This window comes from Mirounga angustirostris, unplaced genomic scaffold (genome assembly GCF_029215605.1).
Source record: "Mirounga angustirostris isolate CCGP_5_RB_7025 unplaced genomic scaffold, mMirAng1.0.hap1 SCAF_4, whole genome shotgun sequence".
NCBI lineage: Eukaryota > Metazoa > Chordata > Mammalia > Carnivora > Phocidae > Mirounga > Mirounga angustirostris.
In genome coordinates, this window is record NW_026991712.1 from 91,597,626 (window position 1) to 91,615,044 (window position 17,419).

The 17,419-nt window shown below is 37.6% G+C and overlaps 1 protein-coding gene across 4 annotated transcripts in view; it reads left to right on the plus strand.

Moving 5' to 3' along the window:
* SPAG17 (sperm associated antigen 17) overlaps positions 1-17,419 on the plus strand; it is a 233,117-nt gene that overhangs the window by 138,218 nt on the left and 77,480 nt on the right. For all 4 annotated transcript variants that reach the window (XM_064588562.1, XM_064588560.1, XM_064588559.1 and 1 more), the window contains 4 exons: positions 6,825-7,000; positions 9,330-9,447; positions 12,150-12,328; positions 14,191-14,350. In XM_064588562.1, the coding sequence (XP_064444632.1) occupies positions 6,825-7,000; positions 9,330-9,447; positions 12,150-12,328; positions 14,191-14,350 (633 nt within the window). The remainder of the gene's footprint in view (positions 1-6,824; positions 7,001-9,329; positions 9,448-12,149; positions 12,329-14,190; positions 14,351-17,419) is intronic.

Here is a 17,419-nt window from a genome sequence, read left to right on the forward strand (position 1 = left end):
TTACAAAGCTGTGATCACCAAGACAGCATGGTACTGGCACAAAAACAGACATATAGACCAATGGAACAGAATAGAGAGCCCAGATATGGACCCTCAACTCTATGGTCAAATAATCTTTGACAAAGCAGGAAAAAATATGCAATGGAAAAAAGTCTCTTCAATAAATGGTGCTGGGCAAATTGGACAGCCACATGCAGAAGAATGAAACTCGGCCATTCTCTAACACCATACACAAAGATAAACTCAAAATGGATGAAAAACCTCAATGTGAGACAGGAATCCATCAAAATCCTAGAGGAGAACATCTGCAGTAACCTCTTCGACATCGGCCACAGCAACTTCTTTTAAGATACATCTCCAAAGGCTAGTGAAACAAAAGCAAAAATGAACTTTTGGGACTTCATCAAGATAAAAAGCTTCTGCATAGCAAAGGAAACAGTCAACAAAACAAAGAGGCAACCCACAGAAAGGGAGAAGATATTTGCAAATGACACTACAGATAAAGGGCTGGTATCCAAGATCTATAAAGAACTCAAACTCAACACCCAAAAAACAAATAAGTCAAAAAATGGGCAGAAGACATGAACAGACACTTCTCCAAAGAAGACATACAAATCGCTAACAGACACATGAAAAATGTTCATCATCATTAGCCATCAGGGAAATTCAAATAAAAACCACACTGAGATGCCACCTTACACCAGTTAGAATGGCAAAAATTGACAAGGCAAGAAACAACAAATGTTGGAGAGGTTGTGGAGAAAGGGGAACCCTCTTCCACTGTTGGTGGGAATGCAAGTTGGTACAGCCACTTTGGAAAACATTGTGGAGGTTCCTCAAAAATTTAAAAATAGAGCTACCCTATGACCCAGCAATTGCACTCCTGGGTATTTACCCCAAAGACACAGATATAGTGAAAAGAAGGGCCATATGCACCCCAATGTTCATAGCAGCAATATCCACAATAGCCAAACTGTGGAAAGAGCCCAAGATGCCCTTCAACAGATGAATGGATGAAGAAGATGTTTTCATGAATTTTTAAAATTCTTCTTTAATGTCCTGGTTAATCCATTCATTATTTAGGATGAAGTAGGATGCTCTTTAACTTCCAAGTATTTGAGTTCCTTCCAAATTTCCTCTTGTGCTTAAGTTCCAGTTTCAAAACACTGTGGTCCCAAAATATTCAGAGAATGATTCCAATCTTTTGGTACCAGTTGAGACCTGATTTGTGACCCAGTGTGTGACCTATTCTGGAGAATGTTCTATGGTCACTTGAAAAGAATGTTTATTCTGTTGCTTTAGGATGGAATGTTCTGAATGTATCTGTCAAGTCCATTTGGTCCAGTGTGTTATTCAAAGCCCTTTTTCCTTGTTGATCTTCTGCTTAGATGATCTGTCCATTGCAGTGAGTGTGGTGTTAAAGTCCTCTACTATTATTGTATTATTATCGATATGTTTCTTTAATTTTGTTATTAATTGGCTTATATAATTGGCTGCTCCCATGTTAGGGGCATAAATACTTACAATTGTTAGATCTTGTTGTATAGACTTTTAAATTATGATATAGTGTCCTTCCTCATCTCTTATTACAGTCTTTGGTTTGAAATCTCATTTGTCTAATATAAGGATTGTCACCCAGCTTTCCTTTGATGTCCATTAGCATGATAAGTTTTTTCCACCCCCACACTTTAAATCTGAGGTTTCTTTGGGCCTAAAATGAGTCTCTTGCAGGCAACATATGGATGGGCCTTGCTCTTTTATCCAATCTGATACCCTGTGTCTTTTTATTGGGGCATTTAGGCCATTTACATTCAGAATAACTATTGGAAGATATGAATTTAGTGCCATTGTATTACTTGAAAAGGAACTGTTACTGTATATTGTCTCTGTTCCTTTCTGGTTATGTTACTTTTGGGGTCTTTCTTTGTTTAGAGGATCCCCTTTAATATTTCTTGTAGGGCGGTTTGGTGATCACAAATTCTTTTAGTTTCTGTTTGTCCTGGAAGATTTTTCAGTCTTTCTATTTTGAATGACATACTAGCTGAATAAAGTATTCTTGGCTGCATATTTTCTTATTTATTACCCTGAATATATCATGCCAGTTCTTTCTGGCCTGCCAGGTCTCCATGGATAGGTCTGCTGCCGATCTAATGTTTCTACCCTTGTAGGTTATAGACCTCTTGTCATGAGCTGCTTTCAGGATTTTCTTTGTCTCTGAGATTGGTATCTGTTGGGGTGTTGATTTATTTTTATTGATTTTGTGGGGGGTTCTCTGTGCCTCTATGGGGATTTTGATGCCTATTTCTTTTCCCAGCTTAGGGAAGTTTCCCACTATAATTTGCTCTAATATACCTTCTTCCCCCCTCTCTCTTTCCTCTTCTTCTGGGATCCCAGTTATTCTAATATTGTTCTGCTTTATGATATGTTATCTCTTGAATTATCCCCTTGTGATCCAGTAGTTGTTTATCTCTCTTTTTCTCAGTTTTTTTTTTTATTCTCCATCATTTGGTCTTCTATCACTAATTCTCTCTTCTGCCTCATTTATCCTAGCAGTTAGAGCCTCCATTTTTTATTGCATCTCATTAATAGCCTTTTTAATTCAACTTGGTTAGATTTTAGTTCTTTTATTTCTCCAGAAAGGGATTCTTTAGTGTCTTATATGCTTTTTTCAAGCCCAGCTAGTATCTTTATAATCATTATCCTGAACTCTAGTTCCAACATCTTACTTATGTTCATACTGTTTAGGTCTCTGGCAATTAGTACTGCCTCTTGTTCTCTTTTTTGAGGTGAGTTTTTCTGTCTTGTCATTCTGTCCAGAAAAGAATAGGTGAACAAGAGAACAAAATATTAAAATGGCAACAATGATCCATCTATTCCAGAGAAATATACACTAAACAAATCAGAAGAGACCAGAAACTGGGAGGGAGAAAAGAGAGAATATAATCAGACAGGCAAGCAGAATAGAGCAATATAATGGATTCTGTGTGTATTTTGGTCTGTGTTTTAGAGAACTAGATCCCAAAATTGTAAAGAAAGGAAAACTTACTCATGTACAAAAATAAAATTAAATACAATGAAAAGATAGAATGTAATTGTAAAAATGGAAATAAAAGACAAGAAAAAGCAAAAGCAAAAAAAAAAAACCCAAAACAACAAAAAGGGATATAAACAGAGAGGTGAACAGAACATAACAATACACTATCTCCTGAGTGTATTTTGGTCAGTTTGTTAGAAGAAACTACATCTTGTGGGAGGATGGGTTAGCCTGGTGGTGGGTATTGAGGAGGGCACATTCTGCATGGAGCACTGGGTGTTATGCACAAACAATGAATCATGGAACACTACATCTAAAACTAATGATGTAATGTTGGGGATTAACATAAGAATAAAAAAAAGAAGAAGAAGAAACTACATCTCAAAATTGTAAAGAAAGAAAAACTTATATATACAAAAATAAAATTAAATACATTGAAAGGATAGAATGTAACTGTAAAGATGAAAATTAAAAAAGATTTTAAAAAGGAGTTGATAAAATAAGAAATTGGTTGAAAAGGGAAAGGAAAAAAATATAAATAAATGAATTAATTAAAGTTGAAAGACTAAAGAATCTTGGGGAAAAGCCATGAATTCTATCTATGTGCTATATTCTCCTATCACTGGAGTTTTGCAGTTCTCATTGATTGGTACACTTGGTCTTGGCTGAATGTTCTTGCTCATTTTCTGGGGGAGGGGCCTGTTGCATTGATTCTCAAGTGTATTTGCCGTGGGGTGGAATTGTACCGCCCTTGCCAGGGGGCCAAGCTAAGTAATCTGCTCTGGTTTGTTCTATATGGTTTTTGTTCCCTGAAGGCTTTCTGCGCAGCTTTAGGGGATGAGAATGATAATGGTGGCCTCCCAGTCTCTACATCTTGGTTACCCTATTCTTTTTGTGCCTTTTAGTTCCTCGAATGCTTTCTTTTATCTCTGGCCATTTTCTCATGCTTTGTAACTTGCTCAGAACACTTCCTCCTGCTGGGTGCACCACCACTTGCAACAGTTAAACTTCCTCCCATCTTTCAAGGTCACAGCTTATAGGTTACTTGCTCTGAGAAAGACTTCACAGACCAAGTGGCAGTAGCATGTGAACTGGGTCTTTGGAAGTGAGTGGGAATTGCATAAGCAAAGAATCAAAGGAAGGGAATTCTAAATACCAAGAATAGTGTGTGCAAAAGCTCAATAAAATAAAAGCATGACTTGTTTATGGAAAGGCAAATTGTGCAGTATAGCCAAAGTATAAGTTTTATGGAGGCATTTTGTGTTAGATGTCCTTATTCTGGGTTCCCATGGAGCACTATATTTCCTCTATCAGGGACTTAACACATGACATTGTACCTGAGGGTTTTTTCATTTGATCTACCCATTACAAGTTCCTTGTAGTCTCCTTCATCATTGGTTACCCAATTCACAGTACATAGTAGTAGGTACTCAATAAATATTTATTGAATGAGTAGATGGAGGGGGATGAGAGGGAGGCGTTTCCAGCTGCCTATAACTGGATGCCATTCACTTATTTATATACTGTACTTCTTATGGGTCAGGAATCTTGCTGGCACTGAGCCACAATGATGACTAAAACCATGGTACATCTACTCAAAAAACTCATTGTCTAGGGGCACCTGGGTGGCTCAGTCATTTGAGTATCTGACCCTTGATTTCAGCTCAGGTCACGATCTCCAGGTTTTGAAATCAAGCTCCACATTGGGCACACACTCAGTGGGGAGTCTGCTTGGGATTCTTTCTCTCCCTCTCCCTCTGCCTCTTCTCTCCTCCTCTCTTCTCTCTCTCTCTCAAATAAATAAATAAATCTTTAAAAAAAAACTCATTGTCTAATGGGAAAAGAATAAATAGAGAAATAACTGCCAAAGTGCTAGAAATTATATATAAACGTAGTACTGGGGACAGCTAGAAAATACTTCAGAGAGAAAGTATAATATCTGAGGTGGGATTTTAGAGATGAATGGGAACTATCCAGACAAAGCAACAAGGAAAGGGAATTCTAGACAGTAAGAACCATTTGTGTATAAACATAAAATTGTGTAAAAGCATAGCATCTTTATAGAAAGGTGAAAAGTTGAGTGTAGCTGGAGTGGTGGGATGTCTGCACTGAATGCCCTATAAGATCAATGAGCATCAAAGATGTTTAAGTAAAGGATGGGAAGTGACATGATTGGATTTTATATTAGGAATATAATTTCAGTGATAGTTTGGAAGGTACACTGAAGTGGTGGTATTGGAGGTCCCATACCAGTTTGGAAACTTGCTGCAGAAAATCAAATAAGAGATCAATGAGAATATGAGGTAAGTTAGGAATAGATAGGAGTGGCATCATTCAAGAGAAATTTCTGATGGCTTGGTGACTAGTTGGATGTATGAGATCAGTCAAAAAGAGAAGATACAAATACCTCACTGTCTAACTTGAGAAATGAGATGCTTGATTGGTCATTAAATGAGATTAAGTATATAGGAGGCTTTCCTTTCCTAGGAGAAGAGAGACTTACTGAGTTTGAAATGTCTCCAGTACCACAACCAGAGGGAGATATCTAAAGGCAGTCAGAAATATTAATCTGATGATGAGAAGAAAGGTCATGCCTTATGATGTAAATTTTGGAGTCATCAGCATGTAGATGACAGTTAGAGCCCCAGTAGTGAGTGAGATGCTCAGATCTACTATATATAATAAAGGTGTTCAGTCCTGGCTGTGTATCACAATCACGTGTGTTTTTTCACAAATATAAATGCCTGTGCCTCATCCCTAGGGAGTGTGATTCAATGGGTCATGATAGGGGCCTGAGCTTTTTATAAAAAATTCAATGAGTAATTATTATGAGCAGCCAGAGTTGAGAACATCTGTGTGTAAGCATAAAGAGCACATACTGCATGGAGCACTGGTTGTAATAAGAAAACAATGAAGCATGGATCACCACATCAAAAACTAATGATGTATTGTATGGTGACTAACATAATAAAATAAAATTTTTTTAAAAAGCATAAATGGAAACCCCCTGGAATCTAATGACACTTAAGGACTCACAAAAAAGGAAGAACCAGTAAAGGAGACAGAAAAAAATTGTTCAGAGAAGGAAGAGGAAATCCAGTTGGAGTATTATCCTGGAACCCAGAGGAGAATAGAATTCTTTTAAGAGGCCAGTGATGTTCAGAAGATTGTGACATAATTCCTTCAGAGATCAGCTTGCCTTTGAGAATTCTGACAATCCTTTTAGACCCAGAATAAAATCAATCTTTTACAACTTCTAAAACTTCTTTTTATCATCTCAACTAGAAAAACCTCGTTTCTGAATTTCCTTGTTTGTATCCCTTATTATTTTCCTATTTAATATGTCCTTGTATTAAAGCTATTTGAGTATAACTCTCATTAGACTATTTTGGCTTCATAAGATCTTTTATATATATTTTGTCATTATTGCCCACTGCTCCAAACATGTTGCATGTAAGAACCTCTCAAATATTTCTCAAATAGATGGTTATCTTTAGGAGTTCACAATCTAGATGGGAAGGCAAGAACAAGTGAAATAATGACTCAATCAAATATATCAAAATATTAAGTACCTCAGATTTTTTAACTACAATTCTGATTTTTAAATTAACCACATTACCCCTGAAATCTATCCAACTGAAAAATCATGTTCAGCAAGGGTAAAAATTGTTGCCAACTGGTATAAATGCATGGCAACGTGTTTGTGATGCAAACATTTATCTATTTATTTAACAAACATGTAAAATATGAATGTCCAATTTACTTGTTTTCTCCTTTTTTCTTGTTATAGAGGATAAGGATCCTAATTTGGAAACAATGTTGAGTATCCCATCAGCACTTACTACAACAGTAGTTCCTCTTATAGTGACTGTTCCTCAAGGCAAAGTGAAAGGAAAAACAAAAGGCAAAGAAAAACCCAAAGAATCTCTTAAAGAAGAGGAACACCCAAAAGAGGAAGAGAAAAAGGTGCAAGGACTTGCCATGGATTCCTAAACCCTATTCCCTCAATTTTAACGTTTTTAAAATCACGAGTTACGCCAACAGTGTTATTTCAGCACATGTATGTTAATGTGCAGATGCATTAACGTTCCTCGAAGTTTCCATTTTGAATGAACAAGAAGAGATTTGCACACAGGAGTTGGGTCCCTACACCAGCAGACATACTGTCATATACAAATGGACTCAGGTCTTTCCTTCTAAACTCAGAATGAAGAGTTCATCCTTTTTTCCAATCTGGGTCTTGGGTATTCTTTGCTTTTGGTTGGTTAAGTTCCTACCAATCTCTAAATACTTTATTTAGTTTCATTAGATAAACAACAACTGAAAGAGGAACACCTCTAATTAAATAGTAGCAACACTTCCATTTGGTAGACTTGGGCTTGGATATTGATGGGCTGAAGGACTGAAGGCCAGCCTGCTTCTGGCCAAAGAGCAGTTCACCCTCTGCTTCCCATGCCACCAAATGCAGACACACACACATACAGAGGCTTTGACTCCAGGCGTGTTCCTAATACAAGAATACAGATCACAAGAATACAGACAAGAAGGAAACCACTGATGAAATCTTGAAAATTTCCTAGGACAGCTGTACAGTTTGTACAATGTACAAATTCTCAACTTATTAGAAGAAAAAAAAAACATGTTAAAAAATGATCAGAGATACTGATTTCAGACCTTGGCCCTTTAAACATTATGGTGTTTGTATGTCACTTGATCTCTGCATCATGTTTATTTAGCTGTACTAGATGACTTTTCTCAAGCCAGGACATTTGACCCTTATTAAGTAAAAATTTCACAGTGTTGAGCAGAATAACCCCAGATAATTCATTAATTTGACTGAAAGCAATTTGGTAGCAAACCCATCAGTTCTCCCACAATTTTTAAAAAGTGACAATAATAGAAGGGTGGAAGATAATTACTGGTTTTTTGTGTAATGATAAATTTGTCATGGCAGGTTCATGTCTTCGAACATTATTGTTCATTTTACAGAACTTCATAATTTTTTTCCTCTTAATTTTGCTTTGTGTTTTTATTCTTTTAAGATTTTATTTATTTATTTATTTGAGATAGAGTGAAAGAGAGAGAGAGAGCACAAGCAGGGGAGGCAGCAGGCAGAGGGAGAAGCAGGCTTTCCACTGAGCAGGGAGCCCAACGCGGAGCTTGATCCCAGGACCCTGGGATCGTGACCTGAGCTGAAAGCAGATGCTTAACCAACTGATCCACTCAGGCGTTCTTGCTTTGTGTTTTCAATTGATTTTTGGCTAACTATTCAGATTTATTATTTGTTAGTAACAAAGGCAGAACAACCTAAATGATCAACAGTAGGAGACTAGTTAAAAAACAGTAGAGGGCATCTGGGTGGCTCAGTTGGTTAAGCGATTGCCTTCGGCTCAGGTCATGATCCTGGAGTCCCAGCATCGAGTCCCGCATCAGGCTCCCTGCTCAGCAGGGAGTCTGCTTCTCCCTCTGACCCTCCCCCCTCTCATGCTCCCTCTCTCTGTCTCATTCTGTCTCTCAAATAAATAAATAAAATAAACAGTAGAAGACTAGTTAAAATAGGTGCAGCAACAGGGGATCCGCTGGAATGATTTTAGAGGCTAACAGAAGAGAGCCAACTGGAAAAACACATGATTATTATCATTTCAGTTTGGGGTTGGTTGGAAGTAATTAAATAACATTCATTCTGGAGTACAAGTAACCAAACAAGGGATTCAGCATAGTTAGCATAAAATTAACTAGGATTTTTAAAGTAGACACACCCAAACTTCATTAGTTTATAAATAATCTTTTTACATCTTTTTAAATTGTTTTTACTCACTACAAAAGTAATGCATGCTTATTAGAGAAAAATAATGACACATTTCCTAGTAGTATAACATCTTTAACACCCAAACTTTAAAAGATATACCAAGCAGGTAGTGGGCATGTTGGTCAGCCCTTGCACCCACACTTGCATACAGAGGCATCTTTCAAGGCCTATTTTGAGTCCCAACTGCTCCATGATCCTTTCCTAATTATTCTCATTAATTTTGATATCTTCATTTTGGGAGGAGAGATGTGCTAACCATTTGGTACTATAATTTAATTGTTTCAAAAGGCTGTGTGCCATTCTATGAGCAGAATATAAATTGCACAAAGGTAGAGACTCGTGCATCTTTATAGGCTCCATTGCAGGGACCACTAGTCCTGGGCAAATCATATCTTAAGCACTCAGCAAGTGCTGGCTTAGTCACAATACATTAGTAGCTCATTTAGAAAATGACAAACAATTATTCATGTGTTAAATTATTTACAGGAAGAAGTAGAACCAGAACTTGTTTCACAAGAGACTCTTTATGTTCCTACTTTCCAAAACTTAAATGTGTCTTGCCCCAATGGACTCCTGGTGACCTTCACTGGGCAAGAGTCTACAGGTGAGTGTTAGCCAGCATGGAGCAGAGAGGGAGTGGGGCAAAAATCATGTAGAAAACAGTTAAATCACCATTGACAGTGTGTGTATTCTTCTACCAGTTAAGCATACTTGTTGATAACGAACAATAAGCTAATAATAATAATGACCGGCATTTTTTGAGCCCTCAGCACTAAGTACTTAATGTACATGAAAATATACAACTATTATAAGCTAAGTTCTAATAATTCCATTTTACAAAATAAATTGAGGCTTCAGGAAGGAGGTTCATTAACTTTCCCAGGTCCCTCAGTTCGTAAGTGGCAGAAATTAAAGGTCATTCTTGGTCAGCGATGGCAAAGCCAGTATTCTTAACAACTGTTACGGGGTGGGACCCTCTCTTCCTGGCTCTACAAAGGGCCAAGGTACATTAATTTGCTGGTCTGATCAAATCAAAGGACAGTGAGCATAAGGTAAGTGGAGGCAAATACAGGTTAAGTGGTTGAAGGAAATCAGTTTGTTCTAGATATTAGGATGTAATTTTATAAAGTCTGTTATTTCTGTACATGGCCTCTAACTTATTAAGATGACTAAATAAGTATAAGTAGGATCTCCTTAATTAACATGATGTGGCATCTACATTAGTGACTGAATTTGAATATCATTTAAATGGAGGCCCACTATTGCAATAGAATTAGCAGACGCAACAAAGCAAGCACTGGCCTGGGACTTGACTTTTATATATGGCCCTTTCAGTTACCTTACTATCTCTGGACCATGTTTCTTCATCTGATAAATGTTTTGTTGTATCAGTAGATCCTGACCTTTATTCACAACCAAATATCCTCTTTATTATAATCCCTTTACATATACCATATTTGAAAAGAGTATCTATCAAAGAAAAAGAGTATACCTATTGAAAACTAATTCAAGGTCATGTTTACTTGCCACCCAAATGAAAAGAAACTAAATGTTGCAGTTGATCTGGCTGGTCTCAATTTTGTTTTTCATTAGGCTTTATCAATATGAAAAATAGACCATGAAACTTTGTTTCTATTTCCAAGGATTCCTAGTGGTCCAGGTTTTCCATGATGGGATTGACTGTGTAATGGCCAGTAAGGGTCTTCCAATGTCAAAGTCAAAGATGTTATGAGTGTACTAACAGAGATATTTCTAGATAAGAACGATATTTGTTTGTTGGTTTGTTTGCTTGATCCTATTATCAAACCCCAGCTTAATATCTATTTCACCTGTTTTTTTAATTATTATTAGTTTCATTACCTACTCTGGGTCAGCTTTGGACAGAGGAAGGGAAGGTCACACAGTATAAGAAGAATGAGCTTTTCTGGGTGCCTGGGTGGCTCAGTCAGTTAAGCATCTGGCTTCAGCTCAGGTAGTGATCCCATGGTCCTGGGATCGAGCCCCACATCAGGCTCCCTACTCAGTGGAAAGCCTGCTTCTCCCTCTGCTCCTCCCCCTGCTTGTGCTCTCCCTCTCTCTCTCTCTGCCAAATGAATAAATAAAAAATTAAAAAAAAAAAAAAAGAATGAGCTTTCTTGGGTGACCTTGGACAGGTCATAACCGCTTTCCACCTGAATTTCTTCATTTATAAAATTATGTCATATACCAAACAGGGTTGTTACAAGTATTAAATGCGAAAATACTTTCTAATCTGGAGCATACTATTCTAGTGTTAGATTTGGAGGAGGTTGTTTGTTTTTTGGTCAGGGTAGCAGCTGTTGTTTTTACATGAGAAAATAGTTAAGCATAGAGACTAGTTCAAATCCAAGCCCTACCACTTACTGACTGCGTGACCTTGGAGAAGCTATAACCCTTTCAAGCCTCCATTTCTTCATCTGAAACTCTGGAAAGTGAGAGTGTCTCTCTTAAAGGGTTGTTGAGGTGGGCTGAATAAAACACATATACAAAGCATTTAACATATATAAACATCTCAGTAAATGCTTATTATGTTATTGTTACTAATACTTCTGTGACTTAGAGGGTATCATGAAGGGCCCTCATTCCAAAATATTTTTCGGTCAGCCTGATACAGTCATTGAAATCACTACGTGTTGATAAGTCCCTTTATAAGTTGAGAAGAGGAAAGTATTCAGTTAGCAAAAACTGAATAGTTTCTATATGCCAGAAATTCTCAATAATAATATTTTCTTTTGAAGGAACTTATTAGGTGCTTTTCTCCTTGATTGCCAGCTAAGAATAGAACCCTGAGAAAGTCTGGATTTGGTTAGAGATGAGGGGATTATGTTTACTTTGAAAGATGATGAATGATTTAGGAAGGGCAAGCCTGAGGAACTTCCCCTGGCGCTCCAGGCAACCAGGAGATCCCAGGAGAGCATTGTGCATGCAGGGGCAAGAGCTTCCTCAAAGGCAGGAGAAAAGTACCAACAGGGGAAAAAGGAACATCTAAGAGAGCAAAAATCTGCTTCCTTCCTAATTTTGCCAAGGATGTCCTGGAATTCATTAGAAGAATGGGTTATACATGGAGAAAGGTACCTATTAAGTACTTGTAGCTGACCGTATTTACTACACTTGACTATAACAAAGGTGGCAAAACACCAGTGCTCTGGGCCATCGGTCATAATATGAAAACTGCCCCATTATTCAGATGTAGACAGAAGAATGAAAAAAATTAAGCAAAAAGATAAAACGCCAGCTACACAGCATTGCCCAGTTCACAGGAAGGCTGTCTTTCTTTTCTTTTTTAAGATCAGAATTTTACGGATGCGGAACCCACTTGGGACATTATGGTTCGGCAGAGCTACCTCCAGAAGGTGAAGCACTATGAATTCTACAAAACGGTGATGCCACCAGTGGATCAGGAGGCATCAAGAGTTATCACCAGGCAAGGCACAGTTGTGAAATACATGTTGGATGGATCCACACAGGTAACAGAATGTTAGATAAATACTACTCCTTCCTGCTGCAAAGTAAAATACAAACAAGCTGTGGGTAAAGAACAGTGTTACGGTAGGCAAAAGGGATAACTCATTTGAAAATGGAGAGACACTTAAAATGACAAACGGAGAATAGTATAGTCTTCTGTGCAATACAGGATACAAACAAACTTATTCTGTATATGATTCAAGACTGCAGACTAAACACAGTGTTTATCTCCTCCACATCTCAAGGCACCTTAGAATAATTTAAAAAACACTTTTAAATAATAAATTCATAACAGTACTGGAAAACAACAAAATGTGCCATCAATGGATCAGAAGATTAGGAGAATTTCTAGAAAATGCAAGTCAGATGAGACCAGACTGCTGGAGAAACAAGAGCAAAGTTTAAATCATGTACAAGAGAAAACCTGCTAACCTGGAGGTTGGGAACCAGAAGTCATAATATCCAGAAGCCATATGCCCTGTACTATCCCTCCCGTGATCACAGGGAAATTGCTTCTGTGATCAGAGGATACACCACCAAGAAGTGAAAAGGGATCCTCAAGGAGAACAATGACCATGCACCCAAGAATCATCAGGCTTAGAGAAAAACCAACTGCATGAAAGTAAATTACAGAATAATCAAAAAATTAAAGAAATAGCATCTAAAAATAAGAATAAATTGTTAAACAAAAAACTTGAGAGTAAAAGTAACATAGGCAGAGACTTGAGAGTTAACAGTCTACAAAATAACAATAAAAAAAGTTGCTGTGGAAAAAAATAAAGAGTTCTTAGATATTAAAAATGACTATTGTGTGTCAAATCACTGTGTTACAGTGATATGTGTATATATATATATCACTCAGGTATATTATATATATGTATATATATAATATGCCTGAAACTAATATAATATTGTATGTCAATATACTTCAGTTAAAAACTTTAAAGGAGAAAAAAAAGAAGAAAAACAATTGTGAAAAATTAAGGTGAGAAAGTGGATTATGAGGGAGAGAAAAGTTAAAAGAGATGTGGAAAAGGGATCTGAAAAATATAATCTCCAGGAGAAGAAAATAGTGGGAGTGAAGGGGGAAAATAATGAAAGAAATAATCAAGGGAATTCTCCCAGAGTTAAAAAAACAAAAAACAAAAAACAAAAAACAACTTCGGATTAAACAGGACGACCAAGTGCCAAGCAGGATTGATACTAATTATCTTTAAAAGATCATCTAGATATGTCATAGTGCAATTTTGGAACTGCACAGATAGACAATCCCAAAAGTTCCTAAAGGAAACCAGTTACCTACTATAGAATGAGAACTGGATGGACGTTAGATTTCTCATTAGCAGCACTGGTGGGGGTTCTTGTCATGTTCATTGGTAGGTTATAGATACTGATCCAGATAGATGTATTGATGATCCATATAGACACGACACATTCTAGAGATAGTTGTTGATAGAGATGAAACATTTAAATATGTAATAAAATTTTAAATGTAGTCATTATATAAATTGAAAAAGAATGGGTAATTTTCTAGTTGCATAGAATGGAGAAAATAAAAATTAAACAAATAAATATAAAAAAAAATTCAAGTCAATCCAATAAAAGACAAGAAATAAAAAGAAAAGAAACAAAATAGAAGGTAAATGGAAAACATTGAATATATTATCATGCTCATTATTAAGCTGTAGTCTCTGAGCTCCAAAGCCACCATCCTATAGTATGCTTTGTGCTGAGTCTGGAGGTCTGCAAACAGCGTTTTTCCTTTGGATTAATTTCAACCTCTACCAGTTTGATACACTGTGTTAAATGTTAACCAGCCTCTTTCTTGCTTCTGAGAATGTAAGAATTTCTGCTTTTCCTTCAGGTTCTCTTTGCAGATGGTGCTGTGAGCAGTAGTCCTGATTCAGGTCCTGTTTTTCCTCCTGTTGAAATGCCACCAAGCCCTCACAGCGGAGACTTGATGGACACAGTTTTTCAGCAAAAGTCAGAAACAGCACCATCTGAGATTGTCATTCCAAAGAAAGGTAATAATTGAAGCCTCTCAATTTATAATGTATTTAATAAATCTTATACTTCTCATCTTTTCTATGAATATGCTCATGTAAGTTCACATATATACATACGTATACATCTTTTTTTTTAAAAGATTTTATTTATTTATTTGAGAGAGAGAGAATGAGAGACAGAGAGCATGAGAGGGAGGAGGGTCAGAGGGAGAAGCAGACTCCCTGCCGAGCAGGGAGCCTGACGCGGGACTCGATCCCGGGACTCCAGGATCATGACCTGAGCCGAAGGCAGTCACTTAACCAACTGAGCCACCCAGGCGCCCCATACGTATACATCTTAATTGAATCACAGCACTACACACTGTTTCATGAACTGCTTTTTTCTCTTAGTAATAAATAATCAACATATACTCTTACACAGCATTAGCTCTAATGCCTGGGCTACTGGTTTAGGGTTAGTTGAGCAGACCAATGATGTCAAGATTCTAACTAGGCATCTCTTTGGTTCTCTTGACCTTTTCCTCCAAGCTGCAAGCTGGGAGAAGGCCACACCAGCTCCAGGTGTGAGGTTCTCATATGATACCTCTCAAAGCAAAAAGCAAAGAGAGTGAATACAAGAACTTTCAAGTGTCTCTTTTTATCAGGGAGGAAAACATTTCCAGATTCCACCCCCTTCCCCCACCAGCAGACCTCCCCTTATATCCTATTGACTAGACCTGGCCAAGGACCTAGGCTGGGAAAACAAGCATCTGACATTTTCGAATTTTTTTTAGGAGATGAGCACTACTATTAGGGAAAAATGAAGCTGGATCACTCTTGAGTAAGCAGTCAACCGTGCCTACCATAATCTAATTTATGAATTTGTTCTCCTCAGAGATATTCTCGATTTACATCCCTACCTCCAATGCAGTATAAAAATATCTGCTTCCTCATACCCTTGCCAATGCTGGATTTCCTTATTCTTTTAATCTTATTCCATTTGATTTGATAGATAATAATCTTTTTATTATGTGACTTTGCATTTCTTTGTTATTGGTGAGGCTAAACATTTATCAATTTTTTTCTTTTTGTGAATTTTCTATTCACATATTTTCTTAGTTTACTATTGGGATGTTCATTACTTTCATATTTATTTTTAAGAGATCTTTATATGTAGGAGATGTGTGTTTGTGTACCAGGCACAATTCTGAATACTTTAAAATATTAAATCAGCTAATCCTCATAACAACTCTGTGTGATACATATTTTAATAATTCATTCCACTTTACAAATGAGGAAATGGAGACACAGAGAGGTGGAGTAACTTCCTCGAGGTCTCTCAGCTACTAAGTGGTAGAGCTGGGATTGGAGACTGGGCATCTGCATTGCAAATTTTTCTCAATTTCTCATAGGACTTAGGTGATCTGAGACCAAGATTTAATCTTCTTTGTCAATTTCACACATCTCCCCATAGTAACCAGTAACCTTGCTTAGAGGCAAACTGAATTCCCTTTTTGGTTACACTCAAAATTTTTTTTTTATTCTTATGTTAATCCCCATACATTACATCATTAGTTTTAGATGAAGTGTTCCATGATTCATTGTTTGTGCACAACACCCAGTGCTCCATGCAGAATGTGCCCTCCTCAATACCCACCACCAGGCTAACCCATCCTCCCACCCTCCTCCCCTCTAGAACCCTGTTTGTTTTTCAGAGTCCATCGTCTCTCATGGTTCGTCTACCTCTCCGATTTCCCCCGCTTCATTCTTCCCCTCCCGCTACCTTCTTCTTCTTCTTTTTTTTTTTTTCTTAACATATATTGCATTATTTGTTTCAGAGGTACAGATCTGAGATTCAACAGTCTTGCACAATTCACAGCGCTTACCAGAGCACATACCCTCCCCAGTGTCTATCACCCAGTCACCCCATCCCTCCCACCCCACCCCCCACTCCAACAACACTCAGTTTGATTCCTGCGATTAAGAATTCCTCATATCAGTGAGATCATATGATACATGTCTTTCTCTGTTTGACTTATTTCACTCAACATAATACCTTCCAGTTCCATCCACGTCGTTGCAAATGGCAAGATCTCATTCCTTTTGATGGCTGCATAATATTCCATTGTATATATATATATACCACATCTTCTTTATCCATTCATCTGTCGATGGACATCTTGGCTCTTTCCACAGTTTGGCTATTGTGGACATTGCTGCTATAAACATCGGGGTGCACGTACCCCTTCGGATCCCTACTTTTGTATCTTTGGGGTAAATACCCAGTAGTGCAATTGCTGGATCATATGGTAGCTCTATTTCCAACTTCTTGAGGAACCTTCATACTGTTTTCCAGAGTGGCTGCACCAGCTTGCATTCCCACCAACAGTGTAGGAGGGTTCCCCTTTCTCTGCATCCCCGCCAACATCTGTCGTTTCCTGACTTGTTAATTTTAGCCATTCTGACTGGGGTTACACTCAAAATTTAATGAAATAGACTTTTCCTTAGTAGTAGCTGAGGGTTCTTGGTTGAAGGGAATGAAAGCGTCCTCATTGCTTTCAAATTTCCCAGCTCAAAGCCTCCCCTCCTTTTTTGATGGGAGAAAACTTGATGTAAGGGTAACCACTTCTCTTAGAGCTTGGCTGGGTTCCAAAGGGCTTCTGCCTCCAGCATGGTGTGCTCCAGATTTCTTTAAAGCCCATCCATCTAAGATAATACATTTAAAAAAAAAAAAAAACCCTAATAGACTATCTTTTTAAGAGCAATATTAGGTTTACCAAAAAATGAGCAGAACGTACAGAATTCCCCTACACTTCCTCCCTACCTGGCTCACAGTTTTCCTTATTTTAAACACATCTGTTATAATTGATGAGCCAATATCAAGACATTATTATTAACTGAAGTCCATAGTTTGCATTAGGGTTCGTTCTTCGCGTTATATAGTTCTAAGAGTTTTGACAAATGCATAATGTAGTCAATCTACCACTACAATAACATACAGAATAATTTTACCCCCCGGGGGAGTCGGAGGAAACCTGTGCTCTATTTATTCCTCTCTCCCCTCACCTTCTCCCCGAAACCAGTACCCATGAGCCGACACTCTCTTTT